General features: G+C 48.9%; 1 protein-coding gene across 3 annotated transcripts in view; it reads left to right on the top strand.

The window, feature by feature from the left end:
* Window positions 1–27,967, top strand: part of ATXN10 (ataxin 10) — a 132,927-nt gene that overhangs the window by 12,490 nt on the left and 92,470 nt on the right. For all 3 annotated transcript variants that reach the window (XM_080659444.1, XM_080659445.1, XM_080659446.1), the window contains exons 2-5: window positions 7,858–8,049; window positions 12,541–12,623; window positions 24,410–24,506; window positions 25,957–26,115. In XM_080659444.1, coding sequence (XP_080515570.1) covers window positions 7,858–8,049; window positions 12,541–12,623; window positions 24,410–24,506; window positions 25,957–26,115 — 531 coding nt within the window. The remainder of the gene's footprint in view (window positions 1–7,857; window positions 8,050–12,540; window positions 12,624–24,409; window positions 24,507–25,956; window positions 26,116–27,967) is intronic.

The following is a 27,967-nucleotide window of genomic DNA, read 5'->3' on the forward strand; positions in this document are numbered from 1 at the left end:
ATGAGAGAGAAACATCGATCAGCTGCCTCCTGCACACCCCCTACTGGGGATGTGCCCACAATCAAGGTACATGCCCTTGACCAGAATTGAACCTGGGACCTTCAGTCCGCAGGCCGACCCTCTATCCACTGGCCTAAATCGGTCGGGGCTGCAGCTCCTGTTTTTATCGACATTTTGTTTTGAGTGTTACCGGTGTTCATATTGGAGAGCTATATCATTAACTTCACCTGTTGTAAACATCATACTTTATCTACCTTTTCTCTTACTGATGGCTATTTGGCTTGTCTTGAATTTTTGGTAATTCAGACAGTGCTGCGGAGACCATCTTTATACACATCTCCTTGTCTGCCTGAGCCTTAGTTGTTTTTCCCCCCAAAGCAGAATTTGAGGGAAAGACTTGGATGAGGTAATTTAATCAGAAGTGACCCCCAGCGATGAGGAGTGCGGGAGAGGGGAAGCTGGACTGGAAGGAGAGACGCCACTGTAAGATGCTGTCCTTATTGAGCTGGTAGCTGTGTGGGCAACGGGGCTCAGTCCCACTGGGCATCTCTGAGCAATGCAACTCTGAATTGTCCGAATGGACGGCTGGGTCACTGCTCTATTAACATGTCGCCCATTGGTGGAGAATGGCCCTTGGGGTCCTTAACTAGATGGGCCGGGGGTGTGGAGTGAGGGACACCAGGGCATTTCACAGTCTGCTCCTCTCCCGCAGTGCACTCTGTCACTCACTGTTCTAGGGCTGTTTGGAGTCTGAAAGGGCCTAGACCAGCCGTGGGCAAACGACGGCCCGCGGGCCGGATCCGGCTGTTCTATCCGGTTCTCTTGCTCTCCCCTCCGCTCCTTTACTTTGAATTTATATTAGTTCACACAAACACTCCATCCATGCTTTTGTTCCGGCCCTCTGGTCCAGTTTAAGAACCCATTGTGGCCCTCGAGTCAAAAAGTTTGCCCACCCCTGGCCTAGACGGAGTGTTAGTGCAGCAAGCCACCCTCCCACTGCTGCAGCCTGTCCTGGTCTAATGGGTGATGACCCTTCTCTCCGCACCCTTCAGGCTGGATTGCTTCCCGCCAGCGCTTGGCTGGGCTCTGCTCTGAAGGGCTTGAGCTCTCCGCTGCCTGCTCTTGTCAGGCTGGTTGCTGTAGTTATGGCTGTGCCTAGCCGTGGAAGAACCAAGACACTCTGCTTGTTACCTCATTCAAAGACCTTTATGTAGGATCTATAACCACTCAATCACCTACAGATCCTCCTAGAATGACAGCAATCTGAAGGCAGGATTCTTCTCATTCACCCCTATTCTCAGGACCTACTGTAAGACCTAGCACATAATGAGCACTTCATAGTAGTATTATTTCCTTGAACATTCAATTTTCTTGAGTCGTTGGGTGTATAAGTGAGAGCATAGAGGAAAGACTCTGGTAAGGAAAGTACAGAAAAACTATGAAATATGACGATGACTGTGATTTCAAGAGGTAAAAAAGGTCTTAGTGTTACTCATTGCTTGTATAAGTGTGTTGACTAACTTTCATGAAGGGAATTGAGTGAACACTTCAGAGGTCAGCATACTACAGAACTCAGAAATAAATGGCCATCTGTGTGTACACGTTCACTAGGTTTCCCCCAAACGTTACCGTGCCCCTGGCCGGCGAGAGTCTTTGGATGCACCAAAAACAAAACAAAAAACGAAACAAAACAAAAAACCCACATGAATTGTCAGCTTAGTTAAGGATGCCGTACCATCTTGACTCAACCATGATTCAGATCAACTTTGTTGAGAGAGAACATCAATTAAGTTGCACTATAAAAAGGACTTTTTAGGGTGATGACAGTTTCCTTTATTTTTATCTGTGCCATGAGCTGGAAGACCATATGGAACTATTTGGTAAGGTGTTCTGACTCAACTTCAAAATACAGATGTGGTCAGTGTGAGCCACCCCTCACATTCAATTATCTTAAATGGACACAGTAGACAGGAAAAAGTTAGAGCCAGCAAATCAAAATAAATAAGCTTAGAACTGTGACCAGTAGTACCCTCAGAAGAGTGTCTCAGTCTTTCATTCTTCCAGTCTTTTGTAGTGGTCTCTGGACCCAAGGGTGTGGTCACGGAACTGTGGGCAAGGACACTCACTCAAAGGCAAAGGAGCCCTGGGCTCACTCCAGGCTGAGTCAAGCTCTCTGAAGGCCACAAGCTGGAGAAGTCATCTTAGAGGTGAAGACGGTTTGTAAACAAGCGATACTCTCCTTACAGCCATTGAGGGGTGTACCCCTGGAGTGGCTGGTGGGGTGCAGGGCACATAGTAAGTACAGTGTCAGTGTCAGTGGCTGTCATCACCATTGAGAGTGTTATAAAACTTTATCAAAAGATAGGGAAGAACACTTAAATGGTGAGATACACCATTATACGATAGGAAACCTAAAAAATATAGACATCAGTTCTCCCAAAATTGAGCTGTGGTTTCAATGACGTTCAAAATAAAATCTCAACACGGTTTTTGTTAGAAATTCACAATCTGATTTGCTATTTTTTTTTCCTTTTTAAAACTTTTCAATTACAACCTGTTGATCCTTCTCCTTCCTATTTATTGTCCCTTTCCCCCCTCATGCTCTCATTTCCCTTCTTTCTTTTTAGGGACTGCAGCATATACTCTCAGCATTACTGCATTTAAACAATGACAAGGCATTAAAATGATGTGTTTGTAAAAATGTTTTTTTTATTGTTTGTTTGTTTCTAAACAGAAAGGAAGGGAGAGAGAAACATTGATGGATTGCCTGCTGCACACACCCCGACTGGACTGGGCATGTGCCCTGACCTGGACTCAGACCAGCGGCCTTTTGGTTCATGGTCTTTTGGTGCACAGACAACCCTCAACTTACTGAGCCACACTGGCCAGGGTACAGTTCCCTTCGTAATTGAGTTTGGGTCTACGGACTTTGAGTTAAGAATGATTTTTACAGCCCTGACCGGTGTGGCTCAGTGGATAGAGCGTCGGCCTGCGGACTGAGAGGTCCCAGGTTCGATTCCGGTCAAGGGCATGTACCTTGGTTGCGGGCACATCCCCAGTGGGAGGTGTGCAGGAGGCAGCTGATCGATGTTTCTCTCTCATCGATGTTTCTAACTCTCTATCCCTCTCCCTTCCTCTCTGTAAAAAATCAATAAAATATATATTTAAAAAAAATGATTTTTACATTTTTAAATGGTTGGGAAAAATAAATAAAATTTCATGACATGTGAAAATTATATGAACTCTTAAGTGTCGGTGTCCATAAAAATAGTTTCATTGGGACACAGCCACAGTTAGGAGTTGCCTAAGACTGCCTTTGTGGCACAGCAGCAGAGGTTAGAGGCTGTGACAGATTATCAGCCCCTCACAGCCTAAAGTGTGTCCTGACCTTTCCAGAAAAGGTTTGCCAACTCTGTACAGTGGACAGGGGAGTGGTCTGGGCTGTGAGGGACACCTGTTGGGGGGGGGGGTCCTGGATGTGACAGAAGTGGGGAAAGACTGTCAGGAGTTGTGAGGCCTGCAAAGATGAATTTCAAAATGTTGCCCTCGGCTGCTTTTGGCAGGAGATAGAAATGTTTTATTTTCTGTTTTTGCTCAATCAGCCCAGTCACATCAGGAGGCAGGACTTATGGTTTTAAATAACAACCAGTGATTGTTACTTTAATCTCTGAACTTGTGTGTATTTTAATAGTTTTTCTTAGTGACAGTGGTTAAACTACTCTAAACCGCATATGCCAGTTTTAATTAAATCTGAGGTATTAGAATAAATCTTTTAGCAAGTACGAGAGTCTTAGTTGGAGCATTACAATGACTAGCATTTAGCTTCCTCTTCAGTGGGCGGTTCCACCTGATGAACTGACTATAAAATGTGTATACTTACAGTTCATTAGACCTCTCCAACCTGTTACATGTAATCACGGGTACTTTTCTTTAATTTTGCTCAAACAGGACTTGCCGAGATTACACCTACAGATCTGTTCAAACTTGAAGGAAATGAAATTCTGCCTTTTGTATAATTCAAAGGCCTTTTTTTGCGTGTAATGTCACATTTCATTTATATGTTGTCTTCAGGGAATGCATTCCTGCCTAATAGGGATGTCTGACGGTTGAATTTAATTGTCCTCTTAAGTACTTTCTGCCTTCTGTGAATGAAGTAGCTAAGCTTTTTTAAGTCCTTGGGAATATTTTGTGTTACTTTGGTTAAAGCAGAAATGACAGCAATTTTTGTTACTAACATTTGTAATATAGGAACGATTGACTGATCGTTATTAGCTATTTCACTGTCGTTAATCATTACACATATTTAGCTGTGCTGTCTTGACAGTGAACTTCGAATTTGCGGACCGAGTACATTTTAACTACTTTGGGTCTGTAATGCCAAAAAAGCTTTCTGTCAAGGCCATTTAGAAGGTAAGGAAGTATAGGGGCGTTTTACTGTTAGTGAGTAAAAGCTTTTTGTCCTCATCTGATGAAAGTTGTTAATGTGTTATACTGTATAAAATATTGTGAATTAAACCCATAGTTATTTGTTCTGTGGGTCTAGTGAAAGAGTCTCCCCCGCCCCCTTTATAGAGGGATACAGACATCTAAGAAATAGTCTCTGCTCTCAGGAAATTTAAAATGTGGTTAATTGGGTTACAGTCCTCTCCCTCCCCCTTTAAACTTATCCATTTATTGTATAGTGTAGAAGAGAAATTAGATGTTTGTTAAATTGCAGTCAGGAGATCTCTGCCTCTTAACAGAGGACATTTTTCATGTTTGGGGTCCAGGATATGTGGGTTTCTTATAGAAACGGAAGAGGCGGGCGGACGCCTCGGCAGTTCCCTTTCCCAGCGCACAGATTCCACTGCTTGCCTCGGGCCTGGCTCCCGAGGGGTTTGGATCACAGGTCAGATGCCACTCTGAGAATGCCAAGAGTCTCATCACTTCCTTTAAACTTGTCAGAACAATTAATGAACGCCAATTCTGGGCCCTCGGGGTAAAGGAACATCAGTAAGAGGGTCTCTCTTTCGGGGAGGGTGGTAGGCTAGCTGGGGAGGTAACTAGAAGTGAAGATAATGGGTGTTGGTGCTACTGCAGTTTCTGGACTGAGTGCCCGTGAGCGTGGAGGAGGGAACTGGTTCACTGGACGAGTGGGGAGTTCCCCCAGGGCTGAGAGTGAAGGGCACCCGAAGACTTGCGGGCAGAGCTGGCTGGGAAGGTGAGGGAAGGGCATTCTAGTGGAGGGCGTACTTTGAGCAGACACGGGTGCAGGGGCCTGGCACGTTCAGGAGTTCATGGGTGCGTGACCCGGGGGCAGGAAAGGGCCGTGATCACGACCCTAGCTCCCTTCTCTCTGACCTGCAGGTGGGAATTACCGGGTGCCAGGTGGACGCTGCCGTGGCTCCTCGTTCGTGGCTGGTCGTAGTTGTTTGGGTTCAGGAACCTTCTGACTGACTAGCTCGGTTAGACATGTTTCTTCTGGTTGAAAGTGTAGTAAATACGGGAGGAGGCTGGCGCCGGCCAGCTGGCTCAGTTGGGTGGGGCGTCATCCGTACACGGACAGGTTGCAGGTGAGATTCCTGGTCAAGGCACGTACCTAGGTTGCGGGTTCGACCCCTGGTCAGGGTGTGTATGGGAGGCAACCGATTGCTGTTTCTTTCCCGTCCTCTCTCTGTAAAATCAGTACACATATCCCCGGGAGAGGATTAAAAAGAGAGAAAAAGGCATGGAGCATGAATGACAAATTAACGTGCGCCATTGGGAATCATCACAGGCCAGTTCCTGAATTAATTGTTCTGTTGCTGGAACATCAGTTATCCCGTTTCCTGAGAAACTGCTTTCTCCTGTTGGGTCTAGTCTACCACAGTTGGATTGCAGGCTTTGGCTGTGCGAGGTACCAATTCGGAGGGAACCGAATGCGAAGCTTTCAGAGTGACACCAGGGAAGACCTTCCCAGTGGACCTTCCCAGTGGGAAGCTGACTGCCATGCGGGGGGGAGCTTGCAAAGGCCCGGTTGAAAGAAGACATACTTGGCTTCTTCCTCAGGTGCAAATACACACCTTTGAGCCACCTTACTGGAAGAGAGGAGGCTTGACTGTAGATTCCTCAGTGGCAGAGCTCTCCTTTTATTGGAACGTAAGAGTAGAGAATACATTTATTCTTTGCGGTAGAGATCGTGATCATCCTTGGCAGTCTTGGAAAGGTTTTAACTCGGGTATTTTCTTAGCATAGCGATGTCTGCTGCACTGTATTTGTATTCCTTAAAGCTTTCTTGAGGGAGTTAGTGAATGTTCTCTTAGGGCAGATTGCCACTGAAACGGCTTACTACCTGCCTGCCTCCTACAGGTCCTGAGGCAGGTCAGTGTGTGCCCTCGAGCTTTTCCTTTGTCATTTGATCACTCCAAGCTCCACGCTCCACACTTAGAGACGGCTGACCGCGGAGATGTGGGCAAATTATTTTGTTTTATGCCTGATTTCTCGATGTTTAATTGATTAATTTACACTCTGCCTCTTTCCAAAAACAAATTCGAAGCACCTGAAAATATAAAAACAGTTAAATAAAATAAAAAATAAGGGAGAGAAGGGAAAGCCAGGGGGGGAAACAAAAGGTTGATACTTGAAGTCATGCCTTGGGATTCAGTGTTAGAGACGAGCTCCGGATGCGGTGGACATCTTAAAGGGGCAGGCTGAGGTCATCAGTGTGGTTTTTACGAGCCGCCCAGGCGGTGCACGCACACCGCTTGGAGAACAAGCGCGCGTGGCCCTGAAACTCAAGGAGGGAGGGTCCCCCTGGGTGGCCGAGGGGCCATGCAGCTCTCCCAGCACTGCGCCAGCCCCCCGCTGCGGGCGTGCCGTGGTCCGTAGTTCTGCATGAACGTGCAGCTCCTGATGGGCTGGCTCAGTCCACGGGTGACGTGGGGTGTTGTGATTGCCGGGTGAGAGCAAAAGGAGAACCCATCTGGGCAGAATGAATCTCTGAGAACCCTTACACTGTCCCACACGGCAGTACTCCTTCTAACGTTAGAACAGATGGCCGTTTGCCGGGCGTCCGGAATGAGGAAGTTGGCTTGCATTTAGGTGCTGTGTTGTACGAAAAATGCTTACCTTCATCGCTTTGGAATGAGAGTCAGTGCAGGCCCGCTCCTGGCATGAGAGGCATGTGGGAACGGGGGGCCTGAGGGGACAGCACAGGCTCAGCTCTCCCCTGGGCACGGGCTCCCGGTCTCCCTGTCTCCCTCCCCCACCCTTCCCCCCACGTAGTTGAATGAATACGTGCGCGCTCGCACACACACTCCTCACCCAGCGTGGCCAGCTTCTCTGTGTCCGGAGAATGGACGGTGTATTTGCCTCCCAGGCGGTCAGTCCCCCTGACTTGCTTCTGGTAACTGTACTTCAGGTGCACATGGGGTGACAGGCCTCGGCTCTGCGCTCTGTCTGGAACAGGAAATGTAGCTCTTCCACTTGGATCAAGGGCAGGTCCAAGAGCACGAACAGTCCCTGAAAGTGGGGTTGGGCTGTCCTGGGTGCGGAGCACAGAGGTCACACTGCCCCGCTGGGACTGGGCTCTGCCAGTAATTGCCCGGCCCTGGGCAGGTCGCTCAAAGCCTCTCTCCTTCAGTTATCTTTAAAACGGAGAGGACAGAGCTTCGCGCAGAGGTTAAACGATATGGCACCTCAAAGTGCCGATAAGGACGGCGCTGGCATGTAGCGCTCAGTGCACGTGGCTCTTTCATTTCGTGTTGCAAACGAGGGAGCTGGCACAGGCAGGCCGAGCCCCCCTCCCCGCCCTCCAGAAATCATACAGGCTGTGCTCTGAACGGGACGTTGGGAGATGAGGTTCTTTTTCTGGTTTGTGACAGTGTTGTCCTCTTTCAGAGAAACGGCACCCAGGACCATCTTCCAAAGAGTCCTGGATATCTTGAAGAGATGCGCTCGCGCCGTGGAGCTGGCCTGCAGAGACCCGTCCCGCGGGGAGCACCTGGCCTCGAGCCTGCAGCTGATAACGGAATGCTTCCGGTGCCTGCGCAACGCCTGCATCGAGTGCGCCGTGAACCAGAACGCCATCAGGTGCGCCCTCGGCCGCTGTGCCTCTCCTTGCGGGGCGCCGCTCTGTCCTCCTGTGGGCCCGTGAGCAGCTGGGGGCAGTGCGGGGCCGGGGCGAGGCCTCTGAGAGGGGGTGGCCCACCGTGGAGAGTGGTCAGCAGAGGGTCCTTTAGGCTTCTCACTGGCATTTGTGTGCGGACTTGGCTTTCCACACGGCGGAGGGGACTTCAGTGTGAGTCACTGACCCCGGGCCCGGCCCCAGTGCGGTGCCGCTCGGGCCTCACGTGCCTGAGCTCCGGGCCTCCCATGGTTTCAGCGCTTTCCTTAGTGGTGGGCCGTGTGCGCTTTGAACAGGGGGCAGCTTTGTCAGGCCGGAGATGACCTGTCTTAAGACCCCACTTCCACCTGTTTGTTTGTTTATTTATTTAGAAGATTTCTATCCATGTCAGAGAGGAAGGGAGAGAGAGAGAGAGAGACATCAGTGATGAGAGAGAATCATTGACCGGCTGCCTCCTGCAGGCCCCACCCTGGGATGGAGCCCACAGCCTGGGCCTGTGCCTGACCAGGGCTCGAACCGTGACCTCCTGGTTCATAGGTCAGCGCTCACCCCCTGAGCCCGCCGGCCGGGCTGCACCCGTTTTGGAACGTGGCTGAAAGCTCAGCAAAGCGGCTTGGTGCCGTGCGCGTTCTTTGACAGGTTGCTCTCTCCTCCCAGAACTGAGCGCCTTTCCTCTTTGATTTTATGGAATCTGCTTTTTATTAAACATTTTTCCTTGAGATGAAGTCAGAAGCCTCAAAGAGCAAGCTCACCTCTCTGTCCTGGGCTTGAGTGTAGACGAGCCTCGGGCCTCCCTGTCAGTGCTGTGATGGGTGCGGTCGGGCTGGTCCAGAACCCACTGAGGGGGACGCCCTGCGCTGCCTAGACAGCTCCGATACCCGAGGCCTCGCTGTGATGCATGGGCTTTGTAAGATAAAAGGAGGGGAAGCTAGGGTTGTTCAGCTTCAGCGCTGAACCAAACCTGCCATCCCTTGGAGACAAATGGAGAGAACAATTATAATCTTGGTAATAATAGCCGACATTTAAAAACATGACCAGTTATGTGCTGGAAGCGTGGGCCAGGGGCAGGTTTCGCTTGTCCCTTTCTAGGCACGGAGGCTCTCTGGTGCGATGGGGGAGGGAGGGAGTGAGAGCAGGAACGGGCCGCGGGCTGGCAGGGCTGTCTTTGTGTGCGGCCAGCCTCTCAGGAAGGGACGCGGGCATCTGTGCGCCTGCCCTGAGCACCGGGCTTTGGAACCCCAGGGCTTGACTTGGATTGTCTGTGTAACCCTAAGAACCAATTCAAGAAATAGTTTGCTGCAGTGCAGCCATAGGCAGTCACACACATCAAAACACGGTTCCTGCTGACAGGGTCTGTGTAGTTATCAGATTGTCTGTGTGATGGCTCCATACATGTGAAAAAAAAAAAAAAAAAGCAATAGTATGCTGCTGTTTTTCCAATTGTACAAAGGAAGAGCTGGGACTCAGAGATGAAGGAACTTGTCCGAGAGTCACTCATCACTAAGGGCCCAGGAACGCCCCTTCCGACTTCCGACGAGAGCTCAGCTCAGAGCAGCCACCATGAGCCTGAGACTCACTGACCCTGCTGCGTGTGACTGCATCCCGGGAACAGCCTTGGCCCTGGGCAAGGGCCTTCGCCTTTCTGAGCACCGGTCCCGTCCTTCCCCCGGGGGCGTTAGATGGCATTACTGTGTGCAGTGCCCGCTGGTCCCGCGCCCACGGCTCAGCCCGCGTTCTGCCCTGCCTGGGGAGCGGCCGTACAGGAAGTACACGCCTGTGTTACTCTCTCTGGAAACAAGTCACTTTATTTCCTTCCTTGAGTACAAAAGTGGTATATGTGAGCTGTAAAAACTCAGACAGTACAAAAGTAAGCGCTGTGGCAGGGAAGCACCAGCGTCTCCTGGCTGGGCCGTGCTCCGTGGTTGGGGCGTCTTTATTTCTCGCAGCTTACCGTTGGGTCGAAATGTTCGGCTGCATTTCAACCCGACTGTAAGTTGCACGAAATAAAGACACCACGGTAGAATTTTGTTAGTTTTCCTGCCTTTTACCGTCTAGATTTATATTTCTTTACTGTTGATTCTAAAGGGAAATTCTAGCCATTTGGGGTATCAGCTCAGAATAAAACATTTTCTAGTCAGAAGTACAACGAAGATTCTCTAAGGCCTTCCAGGCTAACCTTAACTGAAGCCAATTCTGAACCTGTCAAGTTCGGATCACAACCAACATACTTTCCTGGTGTTTTACTTGAAGTTATTGAAGAGTCAGTCAGAAGGTGTGATGCTACTAAGACAGATCTTTCCCATCATCTGCATGAACCCTGCACGTGGGGTGAATGTGCTGCTCTTTCCCTCGGGTTGTGGAACGGGGCCTGACACGGCCCAGCAAACCATCGGTCATGAAGTTTCAGGAAGCGCTCACAGAACACTGTGGAAAGGGTTGGCCCCGCATGTAGATGGCACCCAGTTGCAGAGGTCGCTATCCTTCTTCTGTGAAGGGCCAGAGGATCAGCCGTTCAGGCTCTGTGACCTCTGTCAGAGTGTCTCACCTCCCTTTGCAGTGTGCAGGCAGCTGTTCAGGCTCTGTGACCTCTGTCAGTGTCTCACCTCCCTCTGCAGTGTGCAGGCAGCCGTTCAGGCTCTGTGACCTCTGTCAGTGTCTCACCTCCCTCTGCAGTGTGCAGGCAGCCGTTCAGGCTCTGTGACCTCTGTCAGTGTGTCACCTCCCTTTGCAGTGTGCAGGCAGCCGTTCAGGCTCTGTGACCTCTGTCAGAGTGTCTCACCTCCCTCTGCAGTGTGCAGGCAGCCGTTCAGGCTCTGTGACCTCTGTCAGAGTGTCTCACCTCCCTCTGCAGTGTGCAGGCAGCCGTTCAGGCTCTGTGACCTCTGTCAGTGTGTCACCTCCCTTTGCAGTGTGCAGGCAGCCGTTCAGGCTCTGTGACCTCTGTCAGTGTCTCACCTCCCTTTGCAGTGTGCAGGCAGCCGTTCAGGCTCTGTGACCTCTGTCAGAGTGTCTCCCCTCCCTCTGCAGTGTGCAGGCAGCCGTTCAGGCTCTGTGACCTCTGTCAGAGTGTCTCCCCTCCCTCTGCAGTGTGCAGGCAGCCGTTCAGGCTCTGTGACCTCTGTCAGTGTCTCACCTCCCTCTGCAGTGTGCAGGCAGCCGTTCAGGCTCTGTGACCTCTGTCAGAGTGTCTCACCTCCCTCTGCAGTGTGCAGGCAGCCGTTCAGGCTCTGTGACCTCTGTCAGTGTGTCACCTCCCTTTGCAGTGTGCAGGCAGCCATTCAGGCTCTGTGACCTCTGTCAGAGTGTCTCCCCTCCCTCTGCAGGGTGCAGGCAGCCGTTCACGCTCTGTGACCTCTGTCAGTGTCTCCCCTCCCTCTGCAGGGTGCAGGCAGCCGTTCAGGCTCTGTGACCTCTGTCAGTGTGTCACCTCCCTTTGCAGTGTGCAGGCAGCCGTTCAGGCTCTGTGACCTCTGTCAGTGTGTCACCTCCCTCTGCAGTGTGCAGGCAGCCGCAGATAACAGGCGAGCGGAAGAGCCTGGCTGTGTCCCTGACGCGTGAAACTAGACCATGAGCTTTTGGTCCCACAGGACGGCGGGGGGCAGGCCTGGGACAACAGTCAGACGTCGCCCTTCACAGTGGAGAGAACGGAAGGGAAGGGGCGTCGCTGGCCCTAAGCGGTTTCAAAATCCAGTTGGGCAAACTCAGGTGTCCAGGCCGGGCCTTAAGCCTCCGGGGCTTGACACTGCCCTTGGCCCCGCCCTCGGAGTCACCCTTCCTTTTTCTTCAGGGAGAGCACATGTCTGTAGCTGAGCGGTCTTACCGGCCTGTTTTCTGCCCGTGGAATTTGGGGAGTCTGCCTTTCATTTCATCCTTTCTCTGGGCATTTTGTTCAGGCTGGCGGGGTTTCTCCTGGCATAACATTCTCAAATCCTTCTGGGCCTCACGTGTATGTCATAGGGATTCGCATGAGACAGGAGAGCTGCCATGGAGCGTTCCTGGGTAATGCCGTCTCTGCTGTGTCCGCTGAGGTGACAGGTGACACGGAGGCTCCTTCTGGACGCTCTGGGGAGAACGTCTTCCAGCTTGAGAGGCTGCCTGCATTTTGGGCTCGTGGCTTCCCCCCTGCCCTGACCCCTCTCTCCCTCTCATAGCACCCTGTGGTTCCGTTGGCCCCACCTGGTACCCAGGACACCCGTCCCCCCTCAGGCTCCTTAATGCACTCCCGGCTGGGGAGCCCCCTTTGCCCTGTGAGGGCACATTCACAGGTTGGGGGAGCTAGTGGACCGATTGCTCAGCAGTGCCAGAAAGCGGCACATTCTGAGCTCTTCCTTTGGAGACCATTGTTCCTCCTGCTGGCCACAGGCACTGTCCCCAGCCGGCTCGGCGCTGCTTTTGGGTCCTGTGAAACGCAGGCTTGGGAACGTGTCTAACTGTGTCTCTCTCCACATCACGTACAGGAACTTGGATACAATCGGCATTGCTGTTGAGCTGATTCTTCTTTTTCGGGAGCTCCGAGAGGAACAGGAGGCCCTGCTGACCGGTACGTCCAGACGACTCATGAATTGTCTGTGTATTCGAAAAGGGTTTAAAACCTGAACACAGTATTAACCATTCATTACAGCAACTGTTCGGCAACGCTGCAGAGAAACTTCATTAGCGGAACTACAGAAGCATCATCTAAAAAGCTGCAGCAACTTCCTTTCTTACCTCTGTGGCTGAGCTGTGTCCCTCCCAGTTCCCATGGTGGAGTCCTCACCCCCAGTATCTCAGATGTGACTGTATTTGGAGACAGAGCCTTTAAAAAGGTTAATGGAGGCAAAGTGAGGTCACGGGTGTGGCCCTAATCCAGTGTGACATGTCCTTATAAGAAGAGGACATCAGGACACAGACACGCACAGAGGGACGTCCGTGTGAGGACACAGGGAGAGGACCGCTGTCTGTAAGCCAAGGAGCGAGGCCCCAGAAGGTACCCACCCTGCCCACACCTTCCTCTCCCCTCCAGCCTCCTGTGCTGTGAGACAGGCATTTGGGTTGTTTAAGCCCCCCGTCTGTGTTGGGTGTGAGCCGAACAGTGACCCCAGCCCCTGCCCTCAGCGTGCTTACACTCCATGGAGGAGAGCCAGATGCGGGACGTGTTCGGCAAAGCACGAGAGAGTGGGGCGGAATGGCAGGTTCGCTCTGCTCGCAGTGGCTGCTGAGGTGCGATCAGAGGACCAAGCCTCTTAGGCTGAAGGCCAGGAAGCTTTTCTGTTTTTTTAAATGGTTTTGGTTCTTGAATTGCTGGCATCAACACTTGTCTTTGAGCGAGGGTTATTGTCTTAAACTCATGCTTAAAAAACATAGAATTTTAATATGTGACCTATTTACCCAGAGAGTTAAAATACTTGATGGCTAAACCCAAGTCACTTAATGAGAAAATCCCAATGTAAATATATGGCTTTTAAAAAGCTGTAATTAAAATTCTTTTTAGTAAAGAAAGTATAACACAATTCAACAAATACTTCTTTAAGTGAGAAATCTCCAGCTATACTTACAATGATTTGATTTATAAGTGTATTTATATACGGTTCTTAATGCCTGTACTTACATAAAGTGAGGCGTCCTTACCTTCCTTCGTGTGACTGTGCGTGCCGCTGTGGCCGGGGGAGAGAACTGAGGTCCTAGTCCAGCCGTAGGCAAACTGCGGCCCGCGGGCCGGATCCGGCTGTTCTATCCGGTTCTCTTGCTCTCCCCTCCGCTCCTTTACTTTGAATTTATATTAGTTCACACAAACACTCCATCCATGCTTTTGTTCCGGCCCTCCGGTCCAGTTTAAGAACCCATTGTGGCCCTCGAGTCAAAAAGTTTGCCCACCCCTGCCTTCCTACAGGCAAGGAGGCAGGCACGGCGTGAAATGGGCTGGATGCGCTGTTAGGAATGCTGCCTGGCTTAACTTTCATTCTAGTCTGTGATTTCTCAGTGTTTTTATTTACAGCTCCTTTGTTAAAATTCTGGCATTTTCCTGTTTGATTTAGCGTTCTTCCTTTGGGCACGAATTAGGTTTTGAATTAGGTTAACTTAAGGGTTTACAAAGTGGCTTTTCAGTTTTTTAGACAGCGCTCATTTTCAAATATTCTCAAGAAAGGGCTAGGCGGTGGGACTTAGCTGTGAATTGCCTTTAAGATGTTGCAGAGTCCTGTTCGTTGCTCTGTGTTTTAATGAAACGGAAGCCCCAGTGCTCTGGGGGATTAAACGTGGGCAGTAGGAGACGGGTTGCTCCGTCTCGCAGGGAAAGGCGGCTGCTTTTGAAGTCCGTGTGGATGCGATTCAGGGAGAGTTCAGAAGGTGCTGAGCTCTGTAATGGCTGGGAGATACAAACGGGTGGGTAGTGTGTCCCTGGCATCCCGCGAGCTGCGGTGGGCAGCAGTTTTCTCCCGGGACGGTGTGCCCCAAAATAAGGCGCCCGCAGGAAGTGCCCTGCGAGCAGACGCTGCGATTAAACAGCCATCAGCCGACCCAGCGCCTCCTCCCTCCCTCCCGCACGCAGACACCCTGCCCTGGAATTACCCTCTCTCCGCCTCTGCAGCCGTTCCGTTTTCCCGTTTCCATCAGAGTGTGATATGCTCTCCTCTTTCCCAGCTCCAGAGTATCTCCCCCGTCTCCTCAGTCCGTTGTCCCTTTCCTCTGCTCTCCCATCTGCTGCAAAGATTTGCTTTTCGTTGTTTATAATAAATGGTAAGAGATGATTTCTTCTCGCAGGATTCATCTTCTCTTCACTGAAGCAAGCGGGTGATCTATCAACAAATGTAAAGGAGGCGACTTCTGAGACTTTATGAACTGGTTTGAAATGGATGCGTACATTGGTTGATTGGTTTGGGGCTCGGCTGCTCGCTGATACCCACAGGCTGGAGAGACTGGGTCCTTACAGACTTGTTTTCTGTGAGGTGTGTGAGAGCTGTCCACAAGTTAGGTAGCTGCAGTTGTATCAGCTTAAGTACTTCTTTATTGACATGACGTAAGAGAAAAAATAACCACTCTGAACCGAGCGGCATTCAGTGCATTCGCAGGGCTGTGCACGTGCTCACTCTGCCTCGCAAATATTGTTATGACCCCCAAAGGCAACCCTGGGCCTTCTGGGCAGCTGGATTCCATTTCCTCCTCCCTGAGCCCCTGGCAGCCGCCATTCTGCATTTTGTCTGTGCATTTACCTGTTCTGGATATTTCCCATAAATGGAATCATACAATTATGGGATCTTTGGTGTCTGGCTTTTTTTCTTAGCATAATTTTTTTTGAGGTTCATTCATATGTAGCATGTATCAGAACTTTATCTTTCTATGCCTGAATAATTCTATTCAATAATTCCATTGAATGCTCAGATCACATTTTCTTTAGCCATTCATTCATTCATTCATTCATTCATATTTGTTTGGGTTGTTTCCACCATCTCACTATTGTGCCACCTATAAATACATGCATGTACATGTACTTGTCTGAGTACCTGCCTCCAATTCCTTTGGGTATATACCTAGGAGTGGAATTGCTGGGTTAATTTTATGTTTAAACTAGAGGCTCGGTGCACGAAATTCATGACAGGTAGGATCGTTAGGCCTGGCCAGCGATCAGGGGCGACCAGTAGGACGATTGGGGGGTCCCCACTGGCACCCACCTTGGTCTGCCTGGAGCTGCCCGCTTGCCAGCCCCACCCCCTGCCGCTGCTCGGGGCCTGCGGGCTGGGGGTAGCTCCTGTGTTGAGTGCCTGCCCCCTGGGGGTCAATGCGTGTCATAGCAACTGGTCGTTCCGCTGTTCGGTCGATTTGCATATTAGGCTTTTATTACATAGGATTTTTAAGGAACTGCCAGACTTTTCTACAGCAGCTGAGCCATTTTACATTTTCTCCAATGATGTTCAAGGTTCCAGTTTCTCCACATCCTGGCCAACATTTCTTTTCTTTTATTTAGATTATAATCATCCTGGTGGGTATGAAATGGTCTCTCATTGTAGTTTTGATTTGCATTTCTCTAATGACTAATGATGTTGAATAGCTTACGTGCTTGTTGGTTGTCAATCTTCTTCGAGGAAATGTCTCTTCAAGTCCTTGGCCCAGTTTTTAATTGGGTTGTTTGCCTTTTTCTTGTCAAATTATAGGAGTTACTTATATATTATGGATACTAGAAATTGTGTGGAAGTTGTAGGTCCTTTTGGGGAGAATTGCCATGTTAATGATAGTGTCTTCCAGTCTGTGAGTATGGAACTGTGTTGTTTTAGGTCTTAATATTGTAGTTGTGTCCATTTCAAGTAGACAACTTCCGCTTGTAGGCCGAGTTGCAAGGCTGCTAGAGGCAAGGAGGAAAGCAAGCTGTTTTCTCGCTACCTTCCTGAGCAAGGCAGCTACCAGTAGTACTGAATTTTATGTCGAGTAATTTCATTCAAGAATGAAGTTTGTATTCAATAATGAAAGTTTAAAAGTATTCATAGTATGTTAGTTCAAACGTAATGCAAGTCTTTTAAAAGGTGTTCTGGCTCCTAATAAAGTTCTTATACTATTTTTTGACTATTTCTCTGTGAGAACCTTATGCTTGGTAGAATTTTAGCAGGATATCTGTGCCAGTTTTGTAACCACTTTTGAGGTAAGAACTATAATTACATTGTCAAAATAATATTTAGAGTATTATTTTCAGAGAATAATTACAGTGGTGTGACGAATATATTATGCTCATCAAATTTTGTGTAAACACAAGCATGAGTTATTTTAATTGAGTTATTGGTGTTATTTTTGGCTTTGATTCTTTTCTAATCTGTAAAAATAATGTTGGGATTTTTGAGGGACTTGGTAACATTGGCAGTATTTACATAAAGATCACTTGATAAGCTGTTTGGTAAAAGTAAACTGTCATTTGTCCGTGTCCGGAGTTTTCTGTTCCTGTTCTGGGACCTCTCTAACCGCGCCTTCCCGGAACGGAGTTCGGATTCCCAGCGCCGAGTTCCCGTCGCCCGGTGACTTGTTGGGGCAGCCGGCTTCGGACCGACCGCGTGGTCGCCCTGTGGAACGTGTTCACGTTCACAGAGCTCGGGCGTTAACATTCTACATACTCAGTCGGAATACGTCCTTTAAGTTATGACTTACCTTAAGGTGAAAAATGAAGAGTTTTTTATTATAAGCATTTTGTAATTGTATTATAGAGTCATTTTTAAAAATTCCCAAAGGTCGAAAGAAAAAGAGTCATCGTCATGCAGACCACGTTAAGCAAACACGTGTTTTTGCGGCCATTTCTCAGTGCGGGGTGGGTGGCGGGGATGCGGACGGCAGTCGGCGCCCCGCGCCCCGTTTCAGACGGTAACAGCACCTCCACTCAGCTTCGCGGCCTTTGGCTCCTTGTCTGCATGGTGCACTTTCTACGTTTCAGGGTTTTGATGTTTGGCCGCGGTTTCGCAGTTCTCTTGGAGCCCCAGCCGTTGGCTGAGTGTGAGTCAGTGAGCAGTGTGGCATGTAACCCACCTCGCCTTTCGTCCTGTCAGCGGCTCTGCCGTGGAGGGCCGGAGCCAGCAGCCAGGTGCTCAGCCAGGGCTTAGGCAACAGGGTTTGAAGGGAAGGCCCCGGCTCGGACCTGGGAACATCCAAGGTCAGAGGACGGCAGCTCTGGGGCTGGACTGGCAGGCCAGCTTCTCTCTTCCGGCAAAGCAGCGATCGGGAAAGCTTACGGGCTTTGAAGTTCACCGCCCGGAAACTGGCTCCTGGTCGGTGCCTGGGGGATTCCTTTAATGGAGCAAAATCTTTGACTCCGGTTCTCTGGTGGCCTTTGGCCTTCCATCATCAGCCTTAGCTCCGTCCCAGGAAGGGCACCACAGCTTTGCCAACTGTATGGGCACCACTTACAACGTCACGTCCTGAGTGAGTCTGCGACCACTTGAACTTCGGTCTCCTCTTGGTAAAGGGGGGGAATCTGAACACCTCCCTTACTGTAAGGTGTCAGGGGGGCAGGGAGGGACCCGACTCGGCCGTGCTTTGAAGTGCTCCTGGACGGTCCTGGCCGGACAGGGCTGGTTGTCAGCGGTCAGGAGCTTATCACCAGGGAAGCACTCAGGCGGCCGCTGCAGTACCTGGAGCCCCGGGAGGAAATTCTGCCTCCCCCCCCCCCCCCCCCCCGCGCGCCTCTGCCGCCATGGCTGTGCCCCTGGCCAGGGGAGACTTGAAGGGCCCAGCTTTCCTTTGCAGAGCAGGCACTGGAGGGGTGGTTTGGAGCCGAGAGCCACTGGTAACCGGTATCCGCTCAAAAATACGGTGCGCGCCGTCTGGGGAGCGGGCTGCTGGAAGCTGGGGTGCAGAGCCCGTAAAGCGCCCTGCGCTCCTGTCGCATCACATCCTCACGACAGACACTGCGGGGTTTCCTGACGTGTTTCCCGTCCGGTGGGGATGCGGTAGAACATCATGCTTTCCCCCTGGGGTGAGCACTGTTCGAGTGTTGTGTGTGTATTTGCCTTTTGGCTATCCTACTTTATTGTGGTGTTTTTTTTGTTGTTTTTTTATATATTGATTTTCTACAGAGAGGAAGAGAGAGGGATAGAGAGCTAGAAACATCGATGAGAGAGAAACATCGATCAGCTGCCTCCTGCACACCCACCACTGGGGATGTGCCCGCAACCAAGGTACATGCCCTTGACCGGAATCGAACCCGGGACCCTTCAGTCCATAGGCCGACGCTCTATCCACTGAGCCAAACCGGTCAGGGCAAACTTTATTTTTTTTGAGTTCTTGGTTTTTTGGGCCTATTTTTCTACTGGATTTTTGTCTTTTTGAATGATTTCTAAGAGCTCTTTTAATGTGCTCTGTACGTGAAGCTGCTTCCGTTCTGTGTTCCGTGTCTCTCCCTGTTGTAGGGTTAGTTTTCTTCGTTGTTTTTTGTGGTGTCTTGAGGAAAAAAATGTTCTTAAGTTTAATGTAGTCTATTCATATAATATAGTTTATTAATATTTTCCTTTCTGGATATTATTTTATGTTTGGTTTTAAAATCTTTCTTAACAGAGTTATTGTTTTTGAAATCTTTCTATTTGGACTGTTTTGCATGTAGGTTAGTACACGGAATGGAATGTTCCGTGTTGTGTGAACACCAAATCCCATTTTTTCGTACTGATGCCCAGTTGTCCCAGCATCACTTTTGAAAAGACTGTCTCTTACTCGGTTACCTGCTGTCACGTCCCTGTTGTTAATCACACGTCAGCGTAGGTTTGCGTCTTCCTTATCCTGTTCTGTCCCATCGCTTTGTCTCCTCCTGCCCAGGGCCACACTGTCTCACCCACGGGCTTACTGTTCTGTGAAAACTAATGCTTTCACGGCTTTGAACAGCACCTCAGCTGTGCTTGGCCCTTGTGTCATCACACAGGTTTAAAATCGTATTGTCAGATTTCATAGACACACAAACATACACATCTTCCGGTGTGTGGAATTACACACACACACACACACACACACACACACACACACACACCCTGTTGTGATTCAGCCTGGAATTGCATAATTGCATTTAATCTCCAGTCCTGTAATCTGTGAACATGGTATAATTCTTAGTTAGCTCTACTTTAATATTTCCTCTATAGATTAGAAGTGACATTCATCTCTGGGGTGAAATGACAGTTCCATCTCTCCGTTTCCACTCCTTGGGCCTGCGTGTCTTGGTCCTGCTCACAGGTTTTCAGTGCCGTGTTGACAAGGAACGGGAGCAGCAGGGCCGTCGACCCGTTCCCTCCAAAAGGAACACCCTTTGTCTGCGCCGGCGGATAATTGTAATGTGTGCTATGGGTTTTTGTTGGCACTTATTTTTAGGTTGAAGAAGGCCCCTTCTGTTCTTTGGTGACTAGGAGCTTTTTGTTTTGTTTTAAATTCAGAGTGGGTGTGACATTTCATCCAGGCTGTTTTCTGCAGTGTTGGAGAGGCTCAGAGGGTTTTGCCCTTTACCGGTCACCGTGGTCAGCTGTAAATTTGGATTTCTAAAGTTAAAGCAGCTTTCAGGGCAGGTGTACGCTTAACTCTGTCACGTGACATGTTCGTGGAGCCCTTGGGTTAGCGCAGCCTTGGGCAAACTACGGCCCGCGGGCCGGATCCGGCTGTTCTATCCGGTTCTCTTGCTCTCCCCTCCGCTCCTTTACTTTGAATTTATATTAGTTCACACAAACACTCCATCCATGCTTTTGTTCCGGCCCTCCGGTCCAGTTTAAGAACCCACTGTGGCCCTCAAGTCAAAAAGTTTGCCCACCCCAGGGTTAGGGGATTGTTTCGTACGGGGGGGGGGGGGGGGGGCGGGTGGGCGCGTTAGTTCCCATTTTGATGCTGTTCGTGTTCTGCTGGGGTCGCAGTTACGCTGGCCCCGAACACTGGCGTGGGAGTCTCCGCCTTCGTTCTGTAAGAGCTCTCTGAAGGGCTGTGTGAACTGGAATTACTCTTTCCTTGAATGTGAACTGGCCACAGTCTGGTCTGGGGTTTTCTTTTTGGGAAAATATTTGACTACTGATTCAATTTCCTTAATGGTTAGAGGACTCTTCAGGTTTTTCCTGAATATTTTACGGAATTTTTTACAGAGTCAGTTTTTGTTAGTTATATTCTCGGGTTTTGGTTATTTTATTTACCTTTTCAAATACTTTGGCATAATGTTATTTAAGATATTCAGATATTATTTGTAACAGCTTATGGTTTTCCTTTTTTTTTTTTTTTATGTTGCAAGATCTATGGCAGTGCCCGCCTTCTCATTCTGAAGTTTTCTTTGTTTGTGCCCTTTCTCTCTCGATCAGTCTTCCCGAAGGTTGATCAGTATTGAGCTTCTTGATGAAACCAGTTTTGGGTTTGTTGATATTCTCTTCTTTTTTATTGTTTTCAATTTTAGTAATTTCTTGCTCTTCATCTTTAATTTTCTTCATTTTGGGGTGCTATTTCGCTATCTTCTAGTTTCTGGAAAAGAATGCTTACTTATTTTCATTGCTTACCTTCCCGCAGTTCTGCTGGCCTCAGAACACGGGCGTGGGAGTCCCCGCCCTATGCATTGCGGAGCTCCAGATTTCCCCCTGTCCCATTCCAGGCGCATCTCAGAAGTTTTAGTGTGGAGCATGTTTGTTAACATTCGGTGTGAAATACTTTATTTTCATTATGATTTCTTCTTTGGTCCCTATGGGTTATTTAGAACTATATCTCCTGGTTTTAAACTATGGGGTGTTTTAATCATTGGGGGATTTATTTTTAGTAGACAGGGAGCATTATTCACATATTAATTCTTTGAGTTTGTTGAGGTGGTCGTTTCCTCTGTTGTCTGGTGGAATACTGTCTTACAGCATGCACATACCCCTGGGAAGACTGCAGATGCTGCGGGTTTTAAATTCCCTTTTTATTAATTAAATTCACGTGTAACGACCAAGTGGTCCGGAGCTTGTGATGAGCTTGAGGTGACACTCAGACCATGTTGGGTGGCTGCAGTGACAGGGATTCATCCGGAATTGTGATTCTTTGTAAGTAATTGTGTGACTCGGTCAAGTTACTGACAACTTGTGGGGGTCTTGGTTTCTTGTGCTCGCTAACGAATAGAAACATTCCTGTCCCAGTAGTGAGGTTCTTAAGGATTTACACACTAAGTCCTCAAGGTTCCATTGAGAGTCCGACTACAGACCCAAACACGTCTTAACTTTAATTTTGTAAGCTGACTTGTTCAGCCGTTTATCACGTGCATATTATGTGCTGGGGGAGAGGGTGGCCAGGTGAGCATTTAGGGTGCTCCCTACTACGCGCTCAACACTTGGTGATCTCACCGCTCGTCCTTACAGCAGCTCTGCAGAATAGATACTGTTAGCACCATTCGCTGTGCGGACATTGCATCTGACTAAAGTTAAGTCACTTGTGCAGGGTCACACTAAAAGTTGGGGATTGAACTTCGGTCGTCTTTTTTTGTGCGTCACTGAAGAGTTTTATTTACTGTTATTCTTTCTTTTTTTAAATAAGGTTTATTTTTCAGAGCAGTTTTAGGCTCACAGCAAAACCGAGAAGGTACAGAGATTTCTCATGTGTTTCTCGCCCCCACACTTGCACAGCCTTCCCCCCAACGTCTGGCACCGAAGTAGTTCATTTGTTACAACTGATGAGCCTCCATCGACATACCATGTCACCCGGAGTTTGGAGTCCGTGCTTTACTTTCGGTTCGCTCTGGGTGTGGTACATTCTGTGGGTGGGGACAAATGTATCATGACATGCACTCACCACCATCCTATATAATAAAGAGGTAATATGCAAATTGACCATCACACCCTCACAAGATGGCTGCCCACGACCAGGCCGGCAGGGGGGTTAGTGAGGGACGACCAAACGACTGAACAAGCAGGCTGTGTGGGGCGACCAAACAACTGAACAGCAGGCTGCCTGGGGTGACCAGGCTGGCAGGTGGTCCATGAAGGGTGACCAGGCCGGTGGGGGGGCAGTTGGAGGTGACCAGGCCAGCAGGGGGGATAGTTGGGGGCGACCAGGCCGGTGGGGGCAGGGGGTGCAGTTAGGGGCAACCAGGCTGGCAGAGCGGGGCGGCAGTTGGGGGTAACCAGGCAAGCAGGGGGGGTGCAGTAAGAGGCAACCAGGCTGGCGCGGGGGGGGGGCAGTTAGGGGCGACCAGGCCGGCTGGGGGGTTGCAGTTGGGGGTGACCAGGCTGGCAGGGAGGGCAGTGAGGGGTGACTAGGTTGGTGGTGGGGGGCAGTTGGGGGCGACCAGGCCGGCAGGGGGGCAGTTAGGGGCAACCAAGTTGGCAGGGGGGGCAGTTAGGGGCGATCAGGCCGGTACGCAGAGGCAGTGAAGGGCGATCAGGCCAGTAAGGGGGGGGCAGTTAGGGGCGACCAGGCAGGCAGGCAGGTGAGCGATTAGGAGCCAGCGGTCCAGGATTGTGAGAGGGATGTCCGACTGCTGGTTTAGGCCTGATCCCCGGGATTGGGCCTAAACCGGCAGTCAGACATCCCCCAAGGGGTCCCGGATTGGAGAGGGTACAGGTTGGGCTGAGGGAATCCCCTCCCACCCCCCGTGCACGAATTTCGTGCACCGGGCCTTTAGTAGTGTGATAAAATACAGTGTCCCTGCCCTGAAATCCTCTATGTTCCACCTACTCCTCCCTCCCTCCCCTAGTCCCTGGCAACTGCTCTTTTCACTGTCTCCATCATTTTGCCTTTTCCGGAACGTGGTGTAGTTGGAAACATACACGATGCAGCCTCTTCAGATGGGCTTCGTCACGGAGTCACGTGCAGTGAAGTTTCCTCTGTCTTTTCACGGCCCGATAGCTCATTCCTTTCTAGCTCTGAATACTGTTCCATTGTCTGGATGGAACATCGTTCATCAGGTCACCTACCGAAGGACACCTTGGCTGCTTCCCAGTTTGGGCAGTTACGAAGAAAGCTGCTATAAACATTTGTGTGCAGGGTTTGGGTGGACCTAAGCTTTCCGTTCCTTTAAGTAAATGCCGAGGAGCGTGATTGCTGGGTCACGTGCTAAGAGGATGTTTAGTTTTGTAAGAAATCACCAAACTGTCCTCCCCAGTGGCTGCGCCGTGTGCGTTGTCCCCAGCACTGAAGGAGTTCCTACTGCTCCCGTCCTCACCAGCGCTGTCGTCGGCGTTCTAGATTGTGTGCAGCACTTTGCACTTTTATTTGATAAAATACTCTCAACTCATCAGCAAGGTTGTCAATAATCATATTCAATTCTTTTAAACTACTGATGTTTTTGTTTTTGTTATAACTGCCCAATTTAATTGTGGATTTTTCTCTTTGTACTTTGTCAGTTTTTCTTTTACTTATATATTTGAGGCCATGTTATTAGGTCATTCCGATTTAAAATGGTTATATCTTCCTGGTGAATTAACTCATTCTGAAATGACTTCACAGAAATCTTCAGTAATGCTTTTTGCCTTGAGCATTAGCCTTAAGGTTTATTACGTCTGATTTTATGTGGTCTATGATGTTCTTTAGGGTGGTATTTGTCTAGTATATCTTTTTTTATATCTTTTTTTTTTTTTTACCATGCTTTATAAAAACTCTAGTCTAAGAGTAACTTTTTAAAAACTGGAGCACATATTCCATAGTTAATTTAATTACGGGTATATGTGTTTATATTTGTAATCTTTTCCAGAAGTTAGTTAACTTTGTGGAGTAACTGTTTTGGTAAGGCATTTAATATTAATGTCATGTGCGAAGTTTCCCGTGGCCAGAGACTTTATAGTTAAAAGAAGCTAACAGAAACGTCCTATTTTTAAAACCGTTGGGAATATTTCTTATTAAGATGAATTTATTCATTGTGTTAATATTTTTAAAACTCATACATCTTTTTTACTCATAAATCCTCAGCTTTTCGTTGTGGCCTGCAGTTCTTAGGCAATATTGCCTCCCGGAATGAAGATTCCCAGGCCATCGTGTGGATGCACGCTTTCCCGGAACTCTTCTTGTGAGTATATTGCTGAGCTTTTCTAATTTCTGAGAAAATTGTGGTTATGTCATTCCATTTACATGAAGCTCAGAAACAGGAAAAACGAACCTTTGCTCATAGAAAGGAGAATAGTGGTTTGGGTCAGTACCAGCTGGGAGGGCACGAGCCAGACTTCTGGGGTTCGGAGATGTGCGGCACCCCCACCTGGGCGGTAGTGGGCTAGGTGTATTCATGTCTAAAATGTACTGATTTTGATTTGTGTCTGTTGTATGTCAGTTTCACTTTAAGAAATTAAAAGTTTGGGTTAAAATGAGAAATACTGTCCTTAGCGGACACTGTAATTTATAAGAAAAAGCCATAAAACACTGAGTTGTGGGCAGTGGGTTGATCACTCGTGTATTGAGCACTTCCTGTGTGCGCGGCCCAGTGCTGGCCGATGTGGGGAACGTCAGTGTGGATGCCGCCCCGCCCCCCCAGCGTGGTTCGGGGTCCTTTTCTTGGTGACCGTCTCCTTTTGTGAGCAGCTCTGTCAGTTCCTAAGAACTGGGACCTTGAGTGCAGGGGGAACCGGTGAGGGGCAGGAAGGGACGAGGAGGAGCGCTGTGCGGGAGGCGAGGCCTGGCTCCTCGTCCTGGCTGTGTTGCCGCTGAATGGGGTGACTTTGGTGTCGCAGCATGGAAGCGAACAGCTGCTGTTCATATGTCCGAGCTGGGCATTTCTGCACACGCTCCCGGTTCGGTGCCCGGCCCTGGGCACGTCGCTGTCCATGTTTGGGCAGATGGGGGAACTGGAGCTTGTGCTGATCAACATCACCCCTCGCTGCCTCAGTTCTGCCCTGGTTGCATACGTTTTTCTGGATCACTTGTAACGTTACGGTGTTTGCATCAGATAATTCTCCTGTTCCCTCTCGTGCCCTGAGTATAACTGCCACTCAAAGATAAGTAGAGCTGAAGGCATATATATACCTGTTATCTGTATGATTAATAATAATTGAGCTAAGGTGGAAGGAAAGAATTGTGGGATTCAAGTTACAGAAGTATAACGCTAATAACTTCTCCAGAAGAGTCTTACGAAGTTTAAATGAAAAAATAAAATCCTGCCACATGCATGACCCATAACGTAATTGATGAGAGTGAAATTGAGACCTTCCCAAGATCACGGGCGGATGAAGCAGGACTTACAGTGAGGCTCTTGACTCCGCATTTTATTTCTTGCCAGTAGACCACCTTCCTCTTAAACAGTGTGTCCTTTATGCCTATTAATGGATACTTACGTTGTGACTAATTTTATATTGGCCTTTTTTACAATAAATAATGTTCTTGTTTCAAAGTGTTGTAGTTCTTTGTTAAATTCTTAAAAATTTACTATGTACTGAATTTGTTATTGGGATTATTATTATTTATTTGCTACAATCATATTTTATCATGTTGTTAGATTGGGCTAACACTTTCATTTCTTTATTTGGAAGGTCTTGTTTAAATCACCCAGACAAAAAAATTGTTGCCTACTGTTCAATGATTTTGTTCACATCCCTTAATTCTGAAAGAATGAAAGAACTGGAAGAAAACCTCAATATTGCAATCGATGTCATAGAAACCCACCAAAAGCAGCCTGAGTCAGAATGGCCGTGAGTATCATTTTAGGAATTAGATTGCTTAAGAACATTCTGACAGATCACTTTCCTAATAGAGATTTTAAGTAAAAATTTGAATTATAACAACTGGATAGTAAGTTAAAATGGCACATGTTGACCAAAGAAGACAAGTTTCTCAGCAGCCCCTGGAGGCTTGTGGGAGGTGAAGTGAGGCTTGAGCGGGTCCGTGGAGGGTGAGAAGTGTTTAAGGCGTGGGAGGGCGAGGGCACTCAGTCTGTGGAACAGCGCCGCGTGCAAATGCGCAGGTACTGCGGAGCGTGTGGGTCAGACCATTGGGGCTGCAGTCGGTGCTCCCTTAAAGGTTAGAGGTTGGTAAGGGTCCTGTGGGCACCGTTCAGATGAGAGACTCACTGTCACATCATGCTTGTGGTTGGGGAGCACACTTGATGTCACTTCATTCTGTTTAAATCTATTGGGCTTGTTTTATGGCCTACACCTGGTCTGTCACAGAGAATGCTCCATGTTCTGAGAAGAACGTGCGTTCTGTTTTTGACGGAGTGCTCTGTGGCTCTCGGTTAGGTCTGGTGATTTACAGTGTTGTTCAAGTCTGCTGTGCCCTGGCGGCCTCCCGTCTAGTTCTTCATTATTGACAGTGGATTGCCGTTTCTCCGTTCAGTTCTGTCAGGGTTTGCTCCCCTTACTTCCGTCTGTGCTGGTGGGTCCATGTAAGTTTGTAATTGCCGTGTCTTCTGAGGAGTTGACTCTTCATCATTATAAACCAGGGGTGGGCAAACGTTTTGACTCGAGGGCCACCATGGGTTCTTAAACTGGACCGGAGGGCCGGAACAAAAGCATGGATGGAGTGTTTGTGTGAACTAATATAAATTCAAAGTAAAGGAGCGGAGGGGAGAGCAAGAGAACCCTCCGCTCTTTTGGCTCCGCGGGCCGGATAGAACAGCCGAACGGGCCGGATCCGGCCCGCGGGCCGTAGTTTGCCCACGGCTGGTATAAACTCATCAGACATCTTGTTGTTTTCTTTATCAGTGCCCTCCTGTTTTCTGTAACATCTGCTTTATGTCTGCTTCCCGCGGAGTGGGTCAGTTTGTCCTGGGTCGGGAGCCTCGAGCTGCCAGTGATCCACCTGCATTTCACAGGCACGAACTTTCCCAGTTTGGGCCTCTTTTAGTGTGAACGTTGTTGTTCTGTTGAAGGGGTACATAATTTCAAAATAATTTACGTGTGGGCATTTATTTTATTTGAATTACCATTTGCACACAAACAGAAGTTGGTACAAAAATAATTGTTATTGTGCTTGACTTAGAAAACCTCCCTCAGTAATGCAAGTGTTTATAGATGACAGGTGAATCATTAGTCATATTATTAAGAGACGTTTTCTATAGTCTAATTCTGTTCCATTTGTTAAGTATCTTGGATCTATATTTTATGTAAATATTTTTAAATATGTTTTTATTGATTTTAGAGAGAGAGGAAGGGAGGGAGGGAGAGAGAGAGAGAGAGGGAGGGAGGGAGAGAGGGAGAGAGAGAGAGGGAGGGAGAAACATGGATCAGCTGCCCTCCTACGTGTCCCCATGGAGGATGGCGCCTGCAGCCCCGCCATGACCGGAATCGGACCAGCGACCTCTTGGTGCCTGGGGTGACACTCAACCAGCTGAGCCCACCGGCCGGGGCGGGTCTGTATTTTAACCGTCTGTAATTTTTTAGCAGCTGGACTAAAGGGCAAAAGATCGTAAATGGCAAAATATAAGATCTACTTCAGGACAGTTAAGTTAAAGTTCTGAAAGGTCCCTAGAGGGGTGAGACAGGAAAAAGGATGGGAAGTAGTTAACTGTCTTCGCTACAGTCTGCCTGACGTACGTGAGCAGAG

Source organism: Plecotus auritus (genome assembly GCF_963455305.1).
Source record: "Plecotus auritus genome assembly, chromosome: 3".
Classification (NCBI taxonomy): domain Eukaryota; kingdom Metazoa; phylum Chordata; class Mammalia; order Chiroptera; family Vespertilionidae; genus Plecotus; species Plecotus auritus.